Below are 21060 nucleotides of genomic sequence, written 5' to 3'. Positions count from 1 at the left end.
CGATATATCAGTGTCGTCGAGATCTTCATCACAGATTGTATCCTCTTGATCGATTGTTGCGTCGGGTGAATCGATAACTTCGTCAACCATAGAATTTTTGGAGTCATTTGGCAGGGCAGGTGTTTCGACGGCATCTTCAACCATGGGGTTTTCGGGAGCAACGATTTCTTGCGCATCGTGAGTGTTGGGCTCGTTCACGATGGCGTCAACCTTTTCGTGAAAGTCGTTAGATGGCGGCGAATCGCGTAATGCACCAGCAGGCCATTGGGAACGGGACGTTCGCACATCGAACCAGGGTCGCGTTTCGAGTAACTGTTCGACTGTGTTTGCTTGCTTCAGGCGATCGACATGTATCCAATCAGGTCGAACCACGCCATCGAGACTTTCCAATAAATAAACATCGTTGTCGTCGTTCTTGCGTCGTACACGATAAGGTCCTTCCCATGAAAATTCCAATCCAACTTTCTGTTCCACACGCAACAAGACTAAGTCACCAATTTCGAACGTAATGGGCTTAACCGTAGCATCCCATCGAACTTTGTCACGTTCGGCTTGCGACTTCAGTTGTGTTTCGGCGTCTTGACGGGCTGATTCTAGCTTGTCCAGCTCTTCAGAAGGTCTGTTCGGGTCCACAGGAACATCAGGTTCAGCTAGATAAGGTCGTAATGGGTCACCAGGGAGCACAGGTTCTCGACCGTACACCAAGTAGAATGGGCTATGTCCAGTAGTAGCGTGTTTACGAACACGTAAGGCCCATACGGCTGCGTCCAAGTGTTGATCCCATTCATGAATTCGTCCACGCAAGTACTTGATGAGCATCGACTTCAGGGTTCCATTCAAGCGTTCGACTTTTCCGTTCGTTCGAGGATGATAAGCCGACGTAAATCGATGCGTTGCCTTGATTCGTTTCGTGTATCGCTGCAAGATTTGGGACATAAAGGCAGCACCACGATCCGAGAGAATCTCCTTGGGGCAACCAAAGCGCATGACGATTTCTTCGTACAAAAAGTCTGCTACCGCTGCTGCAGACGCCACTGGGACAGCTCGAGCAATTGACCAATTCGTCAAATAATCCACGGCAACAATGATCCAACGATTGCCTTGACGAGTCGTAGGTAATTGACCAATGAAATCCAGATGCCATCGTCCAAACGGTTCCGGGACGTTAAGAGGATGCATCGGCGCTTTGCGAACAGATCTTTGAGGTTTACCGGCTAGTTGACACTCTTGACACTGCTGTAACCATTCTTCGATTTCCTTCTTCATCTGGGGCCACCATACACGGGGTTGTAATACGTGTAACATGGTTGATAATCCGGCATGTCCAACGGAATGGTGATAACGAGCAAGCAGGTCGGCACGTTCAATGTAAGGAACAAATCGGGTCCAGTGTTCATCGTTTCGGTGGTAGATTACGTCGTCCTTGATCATAAACGTATCGCGATTTTCCTTCAGCTGTTCTCGTACGGACTCAGGAATGGCTTCTTCGGCGTACATGTAATAAAGAGGCCAATCTGTATCATGCACCACAGGCATCACCGTGTCCATTAAGTATAAGTATTCGGGCACTACGGGCTTCTCATCATGGTCATCGTCAGGGTCTTGAACGATCCGAGAGAGTGCATCTGGTACTACTTGTTGTTTGCCTGGTCGATACTGAATATCGGGGTCGTACAGTTCCAGCTCGTTAATCCAGCGTACCAGCCTAGGGGTCGGAGTCTTCTGCGAACGTAGGTACCGAAGTGGCAAATGATCCGTGTATACCACATACTTGGTACCGTCCAAAAAACATCGCCACGTGCGCAAAGCATGAAGGATAGCAAATAATTCCCTTTCTTGAGCAGGATAATTTTGCTCAGTCTTGCTAAACTTCTTGCTCTCATAGGCGATCGGATGTTCCAAACCATCGTCGTCATCTTGAACCAGTACAGCACCACAAGCGAAATCTGAAGCGTCTGTATACACCTTGTACGGACGATCGAGTCGAGGAGCCACCAACACAGGAGCAGAGGCTAACTGTGTCTTCAATTCTTCGAAAGCAGCTTGACATTTCGGCGACCAAACGATCTTTCGGCGTTTCGGTCCAGCACCTTGCGTGAGGTCGGTCAATGGTGCGGCGATGTGGGCGTAATCCTTGATAAATCGGCGGTAATAACTTGCCAATCCAAGGAACTGTCGCACCTCCTGGACATTGGTGGGAGTGGGCCAAGTTTGCAGCTTCGCAATCTTCTTGTTATCCGGCAGGATACCGTTCTTAGTCACTCGAAATCCAACGAACACCAATTCGTCGACACCAAATTCGCATTTGTCCGGGTTCAGAAACAGCTTGTGTTCACGCAATTTTTCCAACACCATGTGCAAGTGCTTCTTGTGTTCTTCCTCGTTACGGCTGTACACCAGGATATCGTCGAGATAAACCAACACGAATCGATCGATATATTCTCCGAGAATTCGATTCATCATTGCTTGAAACATTGGTGGAGCGTTCGTTAAACCAAAAGGTAACACCTTGAACTGATACTGTCCATATCGAGTGTTAAACGCAGTTTTCGGTCGATCCTCGTCACGTAATCGTACTTGATGATATCCGCTTTTGAGATCCAAAGAAGAGAAAATACGTGCGCCAGCCAAGCGATCCAAACATTCGTCAATTCGTGGCAATGGAGAAGTGTTTCGAACCGTCAGTTTGTTCAAAGCTCGATAGTCAACACACATACGCATGCTACCATCCTTCTTTCGTACGAACAATACTGGAGCACCCCACGGTGACTTGCTGGGTTCGATCAAGCCTTTGTCCAATAACGCCTTGATCTGTCGCTGAAGTTCATCTAGTTCACGCGGACTCATCTTGAAGGGGTTTTTCGATACGGGTGTTGCGTCGCCGACGTTGATCACATGCTGTACGTCGCGTTCTGGAGGCAAACCAGGTAACTCGTCTGAGAATAGGTCTTCGTATCCCTCGATCCACTTAGCAGCTTTCTTCGATAAATCGGACACCACCTTGATGTCGTTCTCGCTGTTGACCAACAACAGGACTACTTCTTCTCGCTGCTTGATCGACTTGACCACTTGCCTCGGGCAACACACAAAATTCAGTTCGTCATCGTCCGTTCGTTCGTTAGGGGAGAGCACCATCTCGCCCTTTGCCGTCTGGATCCGCCATGTTTTCGTCTTCCAGTCTACGGACGGGTTAACCGTTTCAAGCCAATCCATGCCCAAAATGAGATCGAATCGACTGGGAATCACCAATGCCTCGATGTGATCTTCTTTCTCGACTTGTCCAAAGGAGAAAGGCACCTTGACCACCGTATCCACCATGATCGTCTTGTTACCAGCAGACTTAACTGGCAGAGCGCATTTCAACTTGCGTTGCGGCAAACCTTTTGCCAGACGTTTGGATACATAGTTCGCTGAGGCTCCCGAGTCGATAATAACTTGCATAGATTCTCCGGCGATATAACCTTTATATGTCGGCAAACCAATTGCACCACGTCCTTCGTTGGCCAAATGCTGTAATTCTTCCAAATGGTCGCGTTCCTTTTGCCAACGGTCGTGAGTTTCCTTGTCCTGGTACCACTTGAAAGGGGAAGAAGCTTTCGATTTCTTGACACCACCGCCCTGCTTCTTCCCAGCACCCTGATCCTTGCTTCCAGGACCTAGTTCCGGTAGAGGGGTGGTTACATCTTCTTTGCGCAATACGGCCCCCTCTTGACCTATTGCGCGTTGACTTTTAAAGCAGCTTTGGCCGCTTTAACCACTGGGCAATCCTTCACGAGGTGACCTTCCTGGTCACAGGCATAGCACTTCGGGGTCTTGACGTGCTTCTTGCCGTTGGGACGTCGTTGTCTCCTGGGACGATCCAATTCATGCAAGTCCAGATCCATCGGTTCGGGTCCATTGAACCGACGTTGAGCTTGCTGGGGACGGAATACGGGACGGAAATTACCACGGCGAGCATCTTCGTAGTCCATAGCCAACTCGATGGCACGATCCAGAGTCTCCGGTCTATAAGTGTACACATATTCCTGGATCGGAATACGTAAACCACGAGTGAAGCGGTCCAAAGCTTCCGCTTCCGAGACATCACCAGCGATCGCTCTCAAGTCCTGGAATTCTTCGGCATAACGTTGCACGGAACCAGTTTGTCGTAGGTTGTGCAACTTTCCACGGACTTGTCGGTACACACCAGTTGGGACAAAGTAGTGCCGAATGGCATCGCATAAATCTTCCCAGTTATCGATCGTATCGTCACCACTAGTCTGCTTGTGACGTCGCCACCACATCTTCGCCTTGTCTTCGAGGAGCATAACAGCAAAGTTGAACCGCTGTTCCTCCGGCATTTTTGTAAAGGTGAAGTATTGGTCGACATCATCGATCCAGTTTTCCACGACGACGGGGTCCTTGACACCTCGGAACTTCGCAGGCAGAGGAACCTTGACTTCTGCACCTTGGGTCTGCTTTCCGGCGTTTTCTTCCTTCTTCTTCTCGCGTTCCAGAAGGTAAGCCAAAGCTTCGGTGAGAGTCTTCATTTGTGCGTCCATAGTTCCGGTTTCGTCGTAATAGTAATTGGGCTCAGGTCGGGTTTCTTTTCAGCCGCTACCAGTTGTCAGATTTGAGTACTCCTTTAGAGTTCAGTTTAAATCTGTAGTTTTTGTTCATTCTTTATTTCTACCATAACATGGTCATATTTATATTTTCTATCAAGATCATTTTTATGTCTACAATCTTCAGGAAGGTTCTCGTCAACTTCCTGCACGGTTTTCTATTATTCCGAAACATAACCAATCAAGAAGTATTACGGACCACTTTAATGCTAAACGGATTCGGTCTATATTTCTTCCGTTTTCCAGGCAATACCTTTGGTATGCCTCGTTCATCCATTGGTCCTTCATACCTTCTCGAAGGTTCCTCCAGACATCGATCTGCGGACGAGCCAATGCGCTGTCTTCCGTATTTGCTAAACTTTGGTATAGCAAATCTAATCGGCGCAAAAGAAGAACCGGCGTAACTGACAAGGATGGTTGTACTTAGCAAGATGCTAAGCTGATTACCATTTTCGGACGTTATCCGCTTCAGCCACGACAATAGATTCAGCAAACCCCGAAAACGACACAAAAAAGGTTACGACACAAAAAAATGTTATAAAAATGATTCCTGCCAGATTCGAACTGGCGACCGTCTGTGTGTTAGACAGACGTGATAACCAACTACACCAAGGAATCACTGGTTATTCCGTTATTCATCACTTTTCTCGCGGATAAACGTTTAACCGGATTTAGTAATTACCTTGACAACTACAGAGAAAGACACAACAACCGAACCTCCCGATATCCTACCTCCAACGCACTGCCCACCACCAGCTGCGCAAGATCTATTAGAACCGCAGAGCGAAATAGTGCATTTCTGCCCCGCCATTCCGACATCCGGCCATCAGCCTAAAAAATATTCTTTAAACAAACGGCGGCGGTCATCGTTACTCCCATCTCGCATTTCCCGTATCCCCACGAAAAAACGTACCCGCGTCACCCTTCCTGAACTTATTAGCTTCACTACCAAGCGTGAACACACTATGGGTGCGGTCAAAACCATCAAAAAAATTGAAAAAAAAGCCCAAGACCCAACGGGGGCATCGAAACCTCAAAAAAAGATTTCTCCTGAAGCCCTGGAACAATTGAACTCCGACTTTGAGAACATGCGCAACACAGATCTCAAATGTCCCAAATGCCACACTCTAGGCCATATTCGTAAAAACGGCCATAATAAGAGCGATCCTCCCATGCCTCTTTTTCTTTGCCGCTGCGGAGAACGGTTTACGCATCTTACGATGCAATTTTTAATCGCACAATACCGCGCACGAAATATATCTACCCTAGAAAAAACTGACATGCTGATGACCGATGATTCAGAAGCTGACATCCCTGCTCCAACTACCCCTAGCACTCCGACTATTGAACCACCGGCTACCTCAGGAGAACCCCAGCAACCTGCGCTTCGTTTTGAACATCACGATGCGCTCCCGGATTTTATGAAAACTGTCCTCCATGAGCTCAACACCCTCCGTAGTCGTATGGATAAATACGATGAGTTGATCGCTGAAAACCAGCGATTAAAAAATTTCAACCAGCAGCTCCAAGACTCTCTGACTGCTGCTGAAGCTCGCATTGCTCAGCTTGAATTTGTTTCATCTCCTGCTGCACCCACTGGTACCATGGCCTCCAAGTATGCCCCAGACACACCTATTGCACCCCCCCCAACTCAGGATACATGGGCTGCCCGAGCCAGCAAACATCGCCCCAAGAAGCAACAGCCTTCTGCTAAACGGATGGCCACTACCGCTCGCGCTTTCGATACCAGTGGAAATAGTGGCTTCCAGTACGTCTATATCCCAAGCAAATTCCGTATGAAAACAAAAGAGCTCCGCCAACGTCTTCGCATTCTGGGCTTCGACAATTCACGCATCCTCGATGTACACTATCCTGACCGTCAGGTAGTTGCACTTTTGCTCCACAATGATTACCATCCTGCTTTTCTCCAAAACCTTGAACGTCACAAAATTACTTTGATCTCTGATTTTAATCCTCGTAACCCTGCTCATCTCCGCGATCCCAAATTTGCAGACTTGCCGGCAAATGAACGTCAAACCAAGGCTAATGAGATCCATGCACAACGCCTTGAACGAGCCCTACGTTTTATCCGACCACCGGTCAAATACGCAGTTGCTCGTTCCTTTTACCAACAACAATGGATTGATGAAGACACGCTCCGGTCAGTTCTTACCTCACCTCAACCTGATACACAACCCTCTCAGCCCACCAACCCCTTCGTCACCGATGATGATGACAATGATGTTGAAGATACCGACATGGTTACCGGCAGCACCCCTCCCACCAGCACTACCCCCACCAACCTCCCTTCCCAATGAATAACACGATTACACTGACATTATGGAATGCCAATGGCTTACAACGCCATCTCATTGATACAATACTCTCTTTCACTGCCGAATCCTCCCTACTTTTTATTACTGAAACCTGGCTCCTCCCCCCACACTCTTTTCCGACCCATTGGCCCCAACACCACAACTATGGAAAACAATTACCAAACGCATATGCTGGTAGTATGGGCATCTCGCTTCTCATAAATCCTGCATATCCATACCCAGTCACCGTCCTGCCACCCAACTCACCCTATGTCTTGTCATGTACTACTGCCGACCTTCTTCTCCATTGTCTCTACCTTCCACCATCTCTCTCTGCCATAGAGGCATACACCATTATCTCCGATCTCCCGCTCTCTACACCCAACACCAGCAATACCATTATCTGTGGCGATCTCAACGCTCGTATTGGCTCCTTTGTTGGCGACCACGAAACTACCAGACGGGGTACCTTATTTCTAGAATGGATACATGAAAATGGTCTCACCCTCTGGAATGCCTCTTTGGCCTATGCGTCGCCCACATACATTAGAGGCAATGGCTCCAGTATTATTGACTGGTTCCTAAGTCCCCTCCCCCTCATTTCACCTTCCATGCGCATTGACTCAGAAAATTCCCTTGGCTCTGATCACAAACTCATCCATCTTACTTTCATCACCTCCCATCCTACACCTGCTCCCGGAAGTACACACCCAAGACAACTGTGGCATCTCAGTAAGCTGACAGACCCTAACACATTGGAAAATCTCAACGACAAATTCCGCTCCTTACTCCAACCACTTGCCGATGACCTTCCTAAACTCCTCACATCCAACATCCCACCCTGTTTCGAATCCCTTCACACACGTCTGTCAAATACTATATACGATGCTTTCGACCATGCAGTTGGCCGCCGGTCTCCTCCACGCCGCTCTTGCCGTTGGTTCTGGACTCCACAATTACAGACAGCCTTTGATCACCGCGAAAAATGCTACAGTGGCCATCAAAAGTGGCTCCATGTTTGCGATTTTTAGGTTTACATCATCATATCTCAGCATCTACCAACTATAAAAGGGTCATTTTAGGCTCATTTGAAAGCTCTTTTAATTCTCTATTAACATGCCAAATTTCATGCAATTCCAATCATTGGTTGCTGAAAAATCTGAGAAACAAAAATTTCGGTACATGGAGCCACTTTTGATGCACAGTGTCAATTTTTAAAAAAACTTTATTTAATAGTCTGTCCAACTACCTTTAGCCTTTATAACTGCTTGACAACGTGCAGGCATTGTTTCTATATACTTCTGAACAGTTTCTTTGGAAATTTCTTTATACCAAGTATCATGGGTACGTCTCCATAGTTCAGTCATACCCTTGGGTACAGTTTCATACTGAAACAACTTCTTTTTCAGTAGTGTCCATACATTTTCAATGGGATTAAGATCAGGAGACTGTGGAGACCACTCCATAACCTTAAATGGCTGATTTGCAAGCCATTCCATCACCAAATGAGACTTGTGTTTTGGATCATTATCTTGCATAAACTCCAGCTCGGTAGGATTCAGATGGTATTCATTGATTGTCATCCACAATTCATCCCTCAAAATGTCTCTGTAGAGTTCCTTGTCCATGATAGAATCAATTTTGGCCATATAGCCAACTCCTTCCCAAGTGATGCAGGACCAGACCATGATATTACCACCGCCATGTTTTACTGTTTGCTGAACATGCTTAGGTTGTAATGATTCTTGAGGCTTCTTCCAGTAATACTGACGACCATCTGATCCATAACGATTGATTTTGACTTCATCAGACTAAATCACCTTCTTCCAATCATCCATAGTCCAGTGTTTGTGTGCTTGAGCCCACTGGAGACGCTTCTTTCTGTTGGCTACACTAAGTGCAGGCTTCTTTGGTTTGACATATGAAGCCAATCCAGCCTCCTTGAGTACTCTACGTACTGTACTGACACTTATAGTCACTCCAAGATCTTCCTTTAAGGCCTTGACCACCTGGGCAGCATTCTCAAGTCCATCCTTGGTAACAGCACGCACATAATATGCTTTTGTGCGCTTATCCATAAGTGAAGGGCGACCTGTTTTTATGATATTGCTAGGAAAATCATACTTGGCTCGGATTTTACCAACTACTTTACGACTGACAGAGAGTTCTCTAGCAACCTGGCGGGCTGACTTCCCATTCTGGAGATGCGTGACAATGCGATTTTCGAGATCATTGCTGATGCGATGCATGATGTTGAGATTGCGATGCGGAATTGCAGATGTAGTGAAATCAGGAAGTAAAAATGTGTGAGAGTAAGTAAAAATGAAAGAAGAATTTGTCTGAAGCAAAACAACCGCCATAAAATTTATTGTGACGGTTTTTTGGCCACTTTTTAAAAAATTGACACTGTGCATCAAAAGTGGCTCCATGTACCAAACTTTTTGTTTTTCAGATTTTTCAGCAATCAATGATTGGAATCGCATGAAATTTGGCATGTTAATAGAGAATTAAAAGAGCTTTCAAATGAGCCTAAAATGACCCTTTTATAGTTAGTAGTTGCTGAGATATGATGATGTAAACCTAAAAATCGCAAATATGGAGCCACTTTTGATGGCCACTGTATAAGCTCTGGCGTAGGGCTTCTGGCACTAGTAAAATAGCCCGTTGGATTACCCATCAAGAAGCTGCTGCAAAATTCCGCCGCCTGACCAACCAACGTAAACGCCAAACCTGGCGTGAGTTCTGTGACAAGATGGGCCAAGGCGATCTCTCGGTTGCTGCAGCAACCCTGGGAAAGCTACGACGTAATCGAAAAACTACTGTTCAGTTTACTGATCCTACTGGACCCTCTGCTGCTGCTGACCGCATTGCCGCTCACCTGCAACAAGTGTATGATGGTACTCTCCTACCTTCCTCACCGCCTACCAATGCCCCACCATCCTCTGTTCCTTTTACGGAATCTTGCCCCATTACTGAAGCACAAGTCATAGCAGCCATCAAACGTGTCGCACCGCGCAAAGCCCCTGGGATTGATCATGTGCGCGCTGAAATGCTGCACGCCGTTGCTGAACCATTGACCCCAGTGCTCACTCTCATCTTTGCTCTATGCTGGAAATGGGGAAATAGTCCCTCATGCTGGCGCATTGCCCAGGCTGTTCCTATTTACAAAAAAGGCGACCCCACCGATCCTGGTAACTACCGCCCAATTTGTTTGACATCCATGTTCCGCAAAGTCCTAGAATACTGTCTTGCCTCACATCTGGAAGCTGCTACACCCCCCCTCGATATAGCTCAAGGAGGATTTCGCCATGCCCGCAGTGCCATGGACCAGGCACTATGTCTCCATGAGCTTAGTGCCATGCATCGAACCATCCATGGTCAACCACCAGTAATCGCATTTCTGGATATTAAATCCGCTTATGACACAGTAGACCGGACAGTCATATGGCAAGAGCTTGAGTCCACCGCTCCCCTCCCTCTCCTTATCCTCATCCAGAACCTATTTGACCATGTTTTCATTGAAGTCATCCTTTCCGGTGCTACTTCCACCCGCTTCCACCCAACCACTGGAGTCCTTCAAGGCTCAGTCCTTTCCCCATTTCTTTATTCCCTCTATATCAACACCTTACCGGGAGTCCTACGACTAGCCGAAGAAGCGTTTCTCAATGACGATGACGATTTTGCCATGCCCACGGACTTCCTGATCAACCACCAACGCATCAACTGCCTCCTATACGCAGACGATGTTGCCATTATCGGTACCTGGGATACCATGCCTACTCTTCTCGCTGCATGTGAACGACACAGCCGTCAACTAGGCTACCGCTGGAACCCTGACAAATGTGTTCTCATCTACAATGGCTCACCTATATCTAGCCCCTCCCACCGTTTGACCTTGTATGGTACCCCACTCCCAGGCGCTGACTGCTTTCCTTATCTTGGAATCCCATTCAACAACAAAGGTATGATTGATGCTGATCGCCTTCTTCACCAGAACAGTCGGGGCGCCCTTGCCACCATGCGTACGTTACATAGCCTAGGCGTTAGCCCTACTGGCTTTCCCCGTCTGCTTTCTGCCCGCATTTACCAACAATTTGTACGTCCTAAATTTGAGTATGGCCTTGGCCTCCTCCGCCCCTCCATGAAACAGCGTGTACAACTTGACCGTGCTCAAGACCAATGTTTACGGCTGATCTTTGGTGGCCACCGTACTGCCTCAACTGTTGTATTTCGTCATTTGACCCGGCTCCCAACCATGACCCAACGCCAAATCATTCTCCAGGCGAAATATCTTCATCGCTCCCACCATTTACCAGATGATTGTCTACTGCGTACCCTTCAACCACACATACGCCGCTCCCACCATCATTGGATCATGCTTCATAAAAACCGGATCTGGATTAATCTCTCACGACCGCGTGCTGAAGCTACCTCCCAAGATCTCAAGGCGGCCATACAAGCATTCCACAAAGAAGAATTTGAACTTCGCCTTAACTCCCGTAACAGCACTCTCCTCCGCGCGTGCCGCCCCACCCTCGGCATTGATCCGATCATGTTTCTGCCCATGACTAACAAGGAACGCAGCCGCTGTATCCGATGGCGTATGGGTTGGCTCCCCGGTCGTCCTCACCCATGTTGGTGTCAACACGATCATACCAGTAGACGCCATTTAATTTGGTGCCTGAACATGCACCACCGTCTTCGAGTTCCCCTCGATACTGACCATCCTGATCCTTTATCTTTCATTCTGAACCGTCTACCTAAATCGCCTCCCACCTCCCCTTCACGCATCACATACTGGAAACATACCTGGCCTGTGGTCTGTTGCATCCTTCTTGAGGTAGACCAAGCTTGCCACCCTGATCCTGAATTCCTTCTTTTCCGCGACCCTGATCCTGGCCGTCCTCTCTTGAACTGGCTCTCCCCACCACCACCACCCTCATTGCATTCTTCAGAATCATTGAGTAGCTCCGACTGAAAGTAACTCAGGCTACCCTTCCCCTATACCTTTTTCCTGCTTTGCAGGTTTTTCATGACCCTCCCTCCCTTCGATCTGGCGAGAGCAATAGTCCCCATGCGGACAAGTGTTCATAGCCGCCTTTTATCCTTCTTTAATAAAACTTTAATCTACACCAAGGAATCACTGGTTATTCCGTTATTCATCACTTTTCTCGCGGATAAACGTTTAACCGGATTTAGTAATTACCTTGACAACTAGAGAGAAAGATACAGCAACACAACCTACCGATACTTCGCCTCCAAAGCATTGCCCAGTGCCCCGCCAACAAGTTCCGTTAGAACCGCCAAGCGAAATCGAGCATTTCCATCCCGCGATTCCACCATCAGGCCACCTGCTTAAAACATATTCCTTAAACAAACGGCGCCGGTCATCTCTGCTTCCGCTACGCATTTCTCGCCTACCTATTCAAAAACGCACCCGAACCACACTTCCTGAACTCATTACTCCATCCACTGAACGCGAACCTCAGATGGGTGCGATAAAAACAAACAAAAAAATAGAAAAAAGCCAAGAACCGGCTGGGGTGGCCAAATCTCTTAAAATTTTTTCACCCAATGCCCTGAAAAAACTGAACTCCGATTTTGAGGCCTTGCGCCACACTACCCTCAAGTGTCCGAAATGTCTTGCGCTTGGCCACATCAACAAAAATGGCCACAGCAAAACTGATCCCGCAATGCCACTTTTTCTCTGTCGATGTGGACACCGCTTTGGTCATATCGATATGCAATTTCTTATCGACCAACATCGTGGTCGCGCCGACTCCGCTTTGCTACCATTGGACTCCCAAATGTCTGATGTGCAACAGGATGGTCCTGTGCCTGACAACGCCTCTGTCACACCTTCTGCCCCTGGTGAATCCTCAGTTTCCCAACCACCACCTGCCCTTCGTTTCGAACACCATGAAGCCCTACCAGAATTCATGACGACCATCATGGCTGAACTTAACCAGCTTCGCAGCCGCATGGATCAGTACGACGAACTGATCGCCGAAAACCAGCGATTGAAACAATCATTGGCTGCCGCTGAAGCCAAAATCGCCCAGCTCGAGACTCAGCGCTCACCTCCCACTCCTTCTGGTGCCATGGCATCTAAATATGCTCATGAGAATGATTCGACTCCCGTTCCAACCACCACCTCACCTTCTGACGAAGACACTTGGGCAAAGCGTGTTCAGCGCGCCAAAAAACTAAAGGTGTCCCCCAAACGCATGGCAACCCTCGCTCGAGCCTTCACCCCCACTAGCGAAACTCATGGTTTCCAGTATGTGTACATTCCCAGCAAGTTCCGCATGAAAACCAAGGCACTTCGCCAAACTCTCCGCACTCTCGGTTTTGACAATTCCCGAATCCTTGATGTCCACTATCCGGACCGTCAGGTGGTCGCCTTGCTCATCCACAATGACTACCATGATACACTGGTTGCCTCTTTTGCTCGTCACAACATTAACCCACTCAAGGACTTCAACCCCCGCGACCCATCACACTTGCGTGACCCCAAGTTTGTTGGTCTGTCCTTAGAAGATCGCCAGCGTGAAGCCAATCAGATCCATCTTCAACGTCTCGAACGCGCACTCCAGTTCATTCGTGAACCTGTCAAATTCGCTGTCGCTCGCTCCTTCCACAGCCAACAGTGGATTGATGATGATATGCTTCGCTTCTTCCTCCAATCGCGCACCCAACCCACTAACACTGGCCTCACCAATCCTTTCGGTACCAATGATATTGAAGATGAACACATGAATCTCAATAACAGCACTCCCACCAGCACCTCTACCCCTGAAAACTCTCATCAATGAATGATCCTATAACTATCACTTTATGGAATGCCAACGGGCTCCAAAGATACCTCATTGATAACCTCCTCTCCTTTACACCTGATTCCTCACTCATTTTCATAAGTGAAACCTGGCTCCTCTCACCACACTCATTTCCCACCCATTGGACCCAACACCATAATTATGGCCAACGCCTCCCCAATGCCTACGTTGGTAATCTAGGCATCTCACTCCTTGTCAACCCTTCCTTTCCCTATCCCATCACAATCCTTCCGATCACCTCACCCTATGTCCTCTCATGTATTACCGCCGATCATCTAATCCATTGTTTGTACCTACCTCCATCACTCTCTAATGCCGATTCCCTCACCATTCTCACTACCCTCCCTTACTCCGCACCTGGCACCACAAATACCATACTGTGCGGCGATTTCAATGCTCGTATCGGTTCCTTTGTTGGTGACCATAACGTTAATTCCCGCGGCACTTTATTTTTAGAATGGATCCATGAACATGGACTTACATTATGGAACGCTTCCCTGGCCTATGCCCAACCTACCTACCTTCGTGGTAACGGATCTAGTATCATTGACTGGTTTCTAAGTACCCAACCGCTCCTTACCCCATCCATACACATCGATCATGACGTTTCCCTAGGTTCCGATCATAAACTCTCTCATCTCACGTTTATTCCCACTATGCCTCCTCCTCCACCCGCTACCAACCATCCGCGTCAATTATGGAATCTTAGCAAACTTGCTGACCCTACCGATCGGGACCGCCTCATTCACTCATTTACCTCCAATGTACGCTCCCTTCGCCATGAACTGATCGCACTTTCCGATTCCCCCACCGTTCCTTCCCTTGACTCTCTCCATCATCGCCTATGCGATGCCATTTATTCCTCCCTCGACACCGCTGTTGGCCGACGCAATCCCCCACGACGTTCCTGCAAATGGTTCTGGAATTCACAACTCCAAGATGCCTTTGATTACCGTGAACAGTGCTACCAAAAATGGCGCCGTGCTGAAGGCCTCAGCAAAATGTCCCGCTGGATCGAACACCAAAGAGCCTCTGCCCAATTCCGCCGTTTAGTCAGCCGACGCAAACGACAAACCTGGCGTGAATTTTGTGATAAGCTGACCACTGGCAATTTTAGTGATGCCACTGCCATGATGGGGAAATTACGGCGCAATCGTAAAACCACACCTCAGTTCACCGACCCTGCTGGCCCCACTACTGCTGCCAACCGCATTGCTTCTCATCTCGAGCAAGTATATGCTGGTAACCTTCTCGCCCACTCCACTCCTTCCGACGATCCGTCTAATGTTTCCCTTATTCCCTCTTCTCTCGTTTGCCCCATCACTTCCACCCAGGTTGCCGCCGCTATCAAACGCCTTGCCTCCCGAAAAGCTCCTGGTGTAGACCACATTCGCGCTGAGGTACTCCAAGTCCTCATTGATCCACTCTCTCCACTCCTTTCCCACCTTTTTGCACTCTGTTGGAAATGGGGGACTAGTCCCTCTGACTGGCGAGTTGCACAGGCCGTACCGATTTATAAAAAGGGCGATATTACTGACCCAGGAAATTATCGACCCATATGCCTCACCTCCATGTTCAGAAAAATCCTGGAATATTGTCTTATGCCAGAAATCGAACGTATTGCCCCTCCCCTCGACATCGCCCAAGGTGGATTCCGCCCTGCACGTAGTGCAATGGACCAAGCCTTATGTCTCCACGAACTTTCCGTCATCCACCGTACCATTCATGGACAAAGTCCTGTTATCGCTTTTCTAGATATCAAATCTGCCTATGACACCGTTGATCGGAACGTCATATGGCAAGAAATTGAATCTACGGCCCCACCTCCACTCCTTTCTCTCCTCCGTAATTTATTCGACGATGTTTCCATCGAAGTCCTGCTCTCAGGCACCAACTCCTCTCGTTTCCAACCTAAAACCGGTGTCCTTCAAGGTTCCGTGCTCTCTCTATTCCTTTATTCCTTGTACATCAATACCCTCCCTGGTGTCCTCCGTCTTGCCGAAGCATCACTCTTTCCAGATGATGATGACTTTGTTGCTCCTTTCCAATTCCTTGTCCGCGGTCAACGCATCAATTGCCTTTTGTATGCTGACGATGTTGCGATCATTGGTACTTGGAATACCATGCCTACTCTCCTTGCCGCCTGTGAAAGGCATAGCCAACAACTAGGCTATCGATGGAATCCGGAAAAGTGTGTCGTTTTATACGATGGTTCACCTTCGGTTTCCCCCTCCATTCCTTTAACACTTTACAATGTTCCCCTTCAATCCGCCTCCACCTTCAAGTACCTCGGTATTCCTTTCAACAGCCAGGGCTTGATCGATCCGACTCTCCTCATCCACCAGAACAGCAGCGGCGCCTTGGGTACCATGCGTGTCTTACGTGGCCTGGGTGTCAACCCACATGGTTTCTCTCGTTTGCTTTCCGCTCGCTTGTACCAACAATTCGTCCGTCCCAAGTTCGAATATGGCCTTGCCCTTCTTCGCCTTTCTGTGAAACAGCGTATTCAGCTCGATCGTGCTCAAGATCAATGCTTACGCATGATTTTTGGTGGCCATCGCACCGCATCCACAGTTGTTTTCCGTCACTTGACCTGCTTGCCCACAATGGCTGAACGATACAGCATTCTCCAAGCCAAATATTTATTCCGATCTTACCACCTTCCTGACGACAGTCTTTTGAGTGCTCTAAAGCCTCACATTAAACATACTCCACACCTTTGGCCTTCCTACTACAGGAATCAAATCTGGGTTAGCCTCCCTCGACCCCGCTCTCACACGTCTGCAAAAGACTTTAAATCCGCCCTCTGGACGTTCCTTCAAGACACTTTCCAGCATCGGCTGGATAGTCGTAACAGCACCCTCCTTCGCGCCTGCCGTCCCCGTCTGGGCATCGATCCCATCATGTTCCTGCCAATGACCCACCATGAACGAAGTCGTTGCATCCGATGGAGAATGGGTTGGCTTCCTGGCCGCCCTATTACCTGTTGGTGCAAGCATGACCACACAAGCCGGCGCCATTTAATCTGGTGTTTGAACATGCACCGTCGTCTCAACGTTCGCAATGATCCTGATCACGCTGATCCACTCTCTTGTATTTTGAACCAGCTCCCAAAAACCCGCCCCACCTCATCCCATCGCATTGCTTACTGGCGCCGTACCTGGCCGATTGTTTGTCAAATCCTCCTTGAGGTAGATCAGGCTTGTCATCCCGATCCTGATTTCATTGCTTACCGTGATCCCGATCCTGATTTCATTGCTTACCGTGATCCCGCTCCTGGTTGTTCCCTCGTGAACTGGCTTTTGCCCCCACCTGTTTCTGTTTCTTCGGAATCAGACATTAGCTCCGTTTAGATTTTTTTTTATTTTTATTTTTTATTTTTTATTTTTCATGCATTTGTTTCCTTTTTCGTTTTTTCCTGCTGTCTAGTACAGTAGGTTTTTTCATGACCTATCTCCCCCCTCGATCTGGCGAGAGCAACGTTGCTTCACTCCAGAAGTCTGTGCTCGGCTTCGCCTCGCTTTAATAAAAAAAACTTTCATCTACACCAAGGAATCACTGGTTATTCCGTTATTCATCACTTTTCTCGCGGATAAAAGTTTAACCGGATTTAGTAATTACCTTGACAACTAGAGAGAAAGATTCAGCAACACAACCTTCCCCAAATTTACCTTCCACGCGTTGCCCAGCACCTGCTAAGCAAGATCCATTAGAACCGCCAAGCGAAATAGTGAACTTTTGCCCCGCGATTCCGACATCTGGCCGCCAGCTGAAACAATATTCTTTAAGCAAACGGTGCCGCTCATCTCTGCTCCCGCTACGCATCTCCCGCCTACCGATACAGAAACGTACCCGAACCACACTTCCTGAAACCGTTACTGCATCCGCCGAACGCGAACTTCCAATGGGTGCGATTAAAACCACCAAAAAAATAGAAAAAACCCAAGAACTAGCTGAGGGGGCAAAACCTCTTAAAAATTTTTCGCCCACTGCCCTGAAAAAACTGAACTCTGATTTTGAGGCCTTGCGCCACACTGCCCTCAAATGCCCGAAATGCCTGGATCTTGGCCACATCAACAAAAATGGCCATACCAAAACTAATCTCGCCATGCCCATTTTCCTTTGCCGTTGTGGCCACCGCTTTGGTCATATAGATATGCAATTTTTGATCGAACAACATCTCGGTCAAGCTGCCTCTGCCTCCCAAACCATGGACTCCCAAATGGGCGATGCTCAACAGGAAATTCCCTCCATTCCCACCACCACGGTTACACCTGCTGCCGCTAGTGCAACCGCGACCACCAAGCCATCCTCTGCTCTCCACTTCGAACACCACGAAGCACTCCCTGAGTTCATGACCGCCATCATGGCTGAACTCAACCAACTCCGCGGCCGCATGGATCAGTACGACGAACTGATCGTGGAAAACCAACGGTTGAAAAAATCATTGGCCGATGCTGAGGCCAAAATTGCCCAGCTGGAAACTCAGCACCCGTCTTCTACCTCGTCTGGTGCCATGGCATCCAAGTACAGTATGCCCATGACAATTTCCCGTCCATCACCACCACCGCTCCCTCCACCATTGTGGAAACTTGGGCCCAGCGTGTTAAGCGCACCATAAAATCCAAGGTCTCCCCCAAATGTATGGCTACTCTCGCCCGCGCCTTTACTTCACCTAGTGAAAACCATGGTTTCCGCTATGTGTATATCCCTAGCAAATACCGAATGCGAACCAAGGCCCTTTGCCAAACTCTTTGTACACTCGGTTTCGATAATTCTCGCCTTCTTGATGTGCATTACCCCGATCGCCAGGTCGTCGCTTTGTTGATCCACAATGACTACCACGAAACCTTGACCAATTTGTTTGCTCGTCACAACATCTCACCCCTCAACGAGTATAATCCCCGTGATCAATCGCGTCTGCGCGATCCCAAGTTCGCTGAACTATCCACGGAGGACCGTCAACGTGAGGCTGATCAGATCCACCTCAAGCGCCTTGAACGTGCTCTCCAGTTCATTCGTGAACCGGTTAAATTTGCCGTTGCCCGTTCCTTCCACAGCCACAAGTGGATCGACGATGAGATGCTCCGTTCTTTCCTACAATCGCGATCCCAACCCACCACCACCCCTGCCAATCCTTTCACAATGAATGATGATCATGACGAACCGATACAAATCGCCAGCTCAGACTCCACCAGCACCTCCACCCCCGAAAATATCCATCAATGAGTGACCCTCTAACGATCACTTTATGGAATGCCAACGGGCTCCAACGTCAACTTATTGATAATCTACTTTCCTTTACCTCAGATTCCTCACTAATCTTTATTACTGAAACCTGGCTTCTCTTCCCACACTCATTTCCCACCCACTGGTCCCAATACCATAACTATGGCCAACGCCTCCCCAACGCTTACGTCGGTAGCATGGGTATTTCACTCCTTGTAAATCCTTCCTTTCCTTACCCCATCACAGTCCTTCCAACCACATCACCATATGTCCTCTCATGTATTACTGCCAATCATCTAATTCACTGCTTGTACCTTCCCCCATCCCTCTCCGATTCCGACGCCCTTGCCACCCTTAATGCCTTACCTTACTCTGCACCCGGCACCACAAATACCATACTGTGCGGTGATTTCAATGCGCGTATCGGTTCCTTTGTTGGTGACCACTATGTTAGCCCTCGCGGTACAATATTTTTAGAATGGATCCACGAACATGGCCTCACCCTATGGAATGCTTTGCTGGCCTATGCCCAATACACCTACCTCCGTGGTAATGGTTCCAGTATTATTGACTGGTTCCTAAGTACTCAGCCGCTCCTTACACCTTCCATGCACATCGATCAAGACATATCCCTGGGTTCCGATCATAAGCTTTCCCACCTCACTTTCGTTCCCAACATACCACCTCCTTCCTCCACCACTCATCATCCACGCCAATTATGGAATCTCAACAAACTTGCCGACCCCCATCATTGCGATCGCCTCCTCCAATCATTTACCATCAACATACATTCATTACAACAAGACCTGATCGAAATATCCGATTCCCACACCACTCCTTCTCTCGATTCCCTCCACCACCGCCTCTGTGATGCCATTTATTCATCACTTGACAGCACCGTTGGACGGCGCCGCCCTCCTCGACGATCCTGCAAATGGTTCTGGAACCAGCAGCTCGAAGATGCTTTTGAGTACCGTGAGCTCTGCTACCGTAAATGGCGGCGAGCTGAAGGTCTCAGCAAAATGTCTCGCTGGATCGATCACCAACGAGCCGCAGCCCAATTCCGCCGTTTAGTCAGTCAACGAAAACGACAAACGTGGCGTGAATTTTGTGACAAGTTGACTGATGGTGAATTTAGTGCCGCAACCGCCATGATGGGTAAATTACGCCGCAACCGTAAGACATCCCCACAGTTCACCGATCCTGCTGGTCCCACCACTGCTGCCAACCGCATTGCTTCTCATCTTGAGCAAGTATATGCTGGTAACCTCCTCACCCAATCCGCTCCTTCTGACAATCCGTCCACTACCTCCCCTGTTCCATTTAATCCTGCCTGTCCCTTTATCTCCACCCAAGTCGCTGCTGCCATCAAACGCTTAGCCCCAAGAAAAGCACCTGGAGTCGACTATATCCGCGCCGAGGTAGACGGATATCTAAGGCTAGTTAATTTAGAAGGTGTGAAAAAATAGGGTAAATTTTAAAAAAAAATCATAAAAAAAAATGACCAAGTTAAATTGGACAATTATTATTATAACACACAGTTTTTATATTTTAAACTCAGATAAATTAATTTAAAATTGAAATTGAAAAATAAAAGGTTTAATAATTTATTATTAATTATAATTTTTTAAATATTTAAATTAATTAAAAATTGAATTAACTTATAAATAAAAAATAAAATATTATATTATTTATGATATTATTATGTATAAGCTAAATTATGAATATGTAAAAAAGAAAAGACGAAAAATTAAAAATTAAAAAAAATAACAGGAGCTATTATCTATATTTAATTAAGATTTAAATTAATTATAATAGATGCTCCACTACGACTTTTTTTAAATAATATAAATAATATAAATTATATATATAATTATTATAGTTAATTAATATATAATAAAATAAATTATAATAGTTAATCTTTTTTAATTCTAAATATAAATATAAAATCTAGAAAAATAGAGATAAATAGAAATAACTCTTTTTATATCTAATTTTTTAAATATATTAGCTATTATATAAATAAATAAAGAGTATTAAAGATTAAAATTATTATTGAATTATATTTTTAAAATG

The 21060-nt window shown here is 47.3% G+C and overlaps 5 protein-coding genes and 1 non-coding gene across 6 annotated transcripts; 4 read left to right on the top strand and 2 right to left on the bottom strand.

The window, feature by feature from the left end:
• Positions 1-5148: 5148 nt before the first annotated feature.
• BYT42DRAFT_t9 lies at positions 5149-5222 on the bottom strand. Its single transcript has one exon. It is a non-coding gene; the product is annotated as a tRNA-Val (tRNA).
• Positions 5223-6295: 1073 nt separating this feature from the next.
• BYT42DRAFT_475712 (uncharacterized protein) lies at positions 6296-6775 on the top strand (the record flags this gene model as incomplete). The annotated part of the gene is made up of 1 exon (XM_051563617.1): positions 6296-6775. A coding segment is annotated over one exon (480 nt), but the record flags the coding sequence as incomplete, so codon positions are not given.
• A 5951-nt stretch (positions 6776-12726) lies between these two features.
• BYT42DRAFT_487566 (uncharacterized protein) lies at positions 12727-13734 on the top strand (the record flags this gene model as incomplete). The annotated part of the gene is made up of 1 exon (XM_051563812.1): positions 12727-13734. The coding sequence occupies one exon, from the start codon at positions 12727-12729 to the stop codon at positions 13732-13734; it is 1008 nt and encodes a 335-aa protein (XP_051428882.1).
• A 3498-nt stretch (positions 13735-17232) lies between these two features.
• On the bottom strand, positions 17233-17863 carry BYT42DRAFT_41557 (uncharacterized protein). The gene has a single exon (XM_051563460.1). The coding sequence runs from the start codon at positions 17827-17829 to the stop codon at positions 17356-17358; it is 474 nt and encodes a 157-aa protein (XP_051428881.1). The 5' UTR covers positions 17830-17863; the 3' UTR covers positions 17233-17355.
• BYT42DRAFT_610064 (uncharacterized protein) lies at positions 17864-18376 on the top strand (the record flags this gene model as incomplete). The annotated part of the gene is made up of 1 exon (XM_051571354.1): positions 17864-18376. One exon carries the CDS (start codon positions 17864-17866, stop codon positions 18374-18376), a length of 513 nt encoding a protein of 170 aa, XP_051428880.1.
• Positions 18311-19018, top strand: BYT42DRAFT_554309 (uncharacterized protein). Its single transcript, XM_051566570.1, has one exon. The coding sequence runs from the start codon at positions 18400-18402 to the stop codon at positions 18982-18984; it is 585 nt and encodes a 194-aa protein (XP_051428879.1). The 5' UTR covers positions 18311-18399; the 3' UTR covers positions 18985-19018.
• The last annotated feature ends 2042 nt before the right edge of the window (positions 19019-21060 follow it).

This window comes from Radiomyces spectabilis, assembly GCF_025331425.1.
Source record: "Radiomyces spectabilis strain NRRL 2753 chromosome Unknown BYT42scaffold_1, whole genome shotgun sequence".
Lineage (NCBI taxonomy): Eukaryota > Fungi > Mucoromycota > Mucoromycetes > Mucorales > Radiomycetaceae > Radiomyces > Radiomyces spectabilis.
This window is presented reverse-complemented; position numbering and strand designations above follow the sequence as displayed.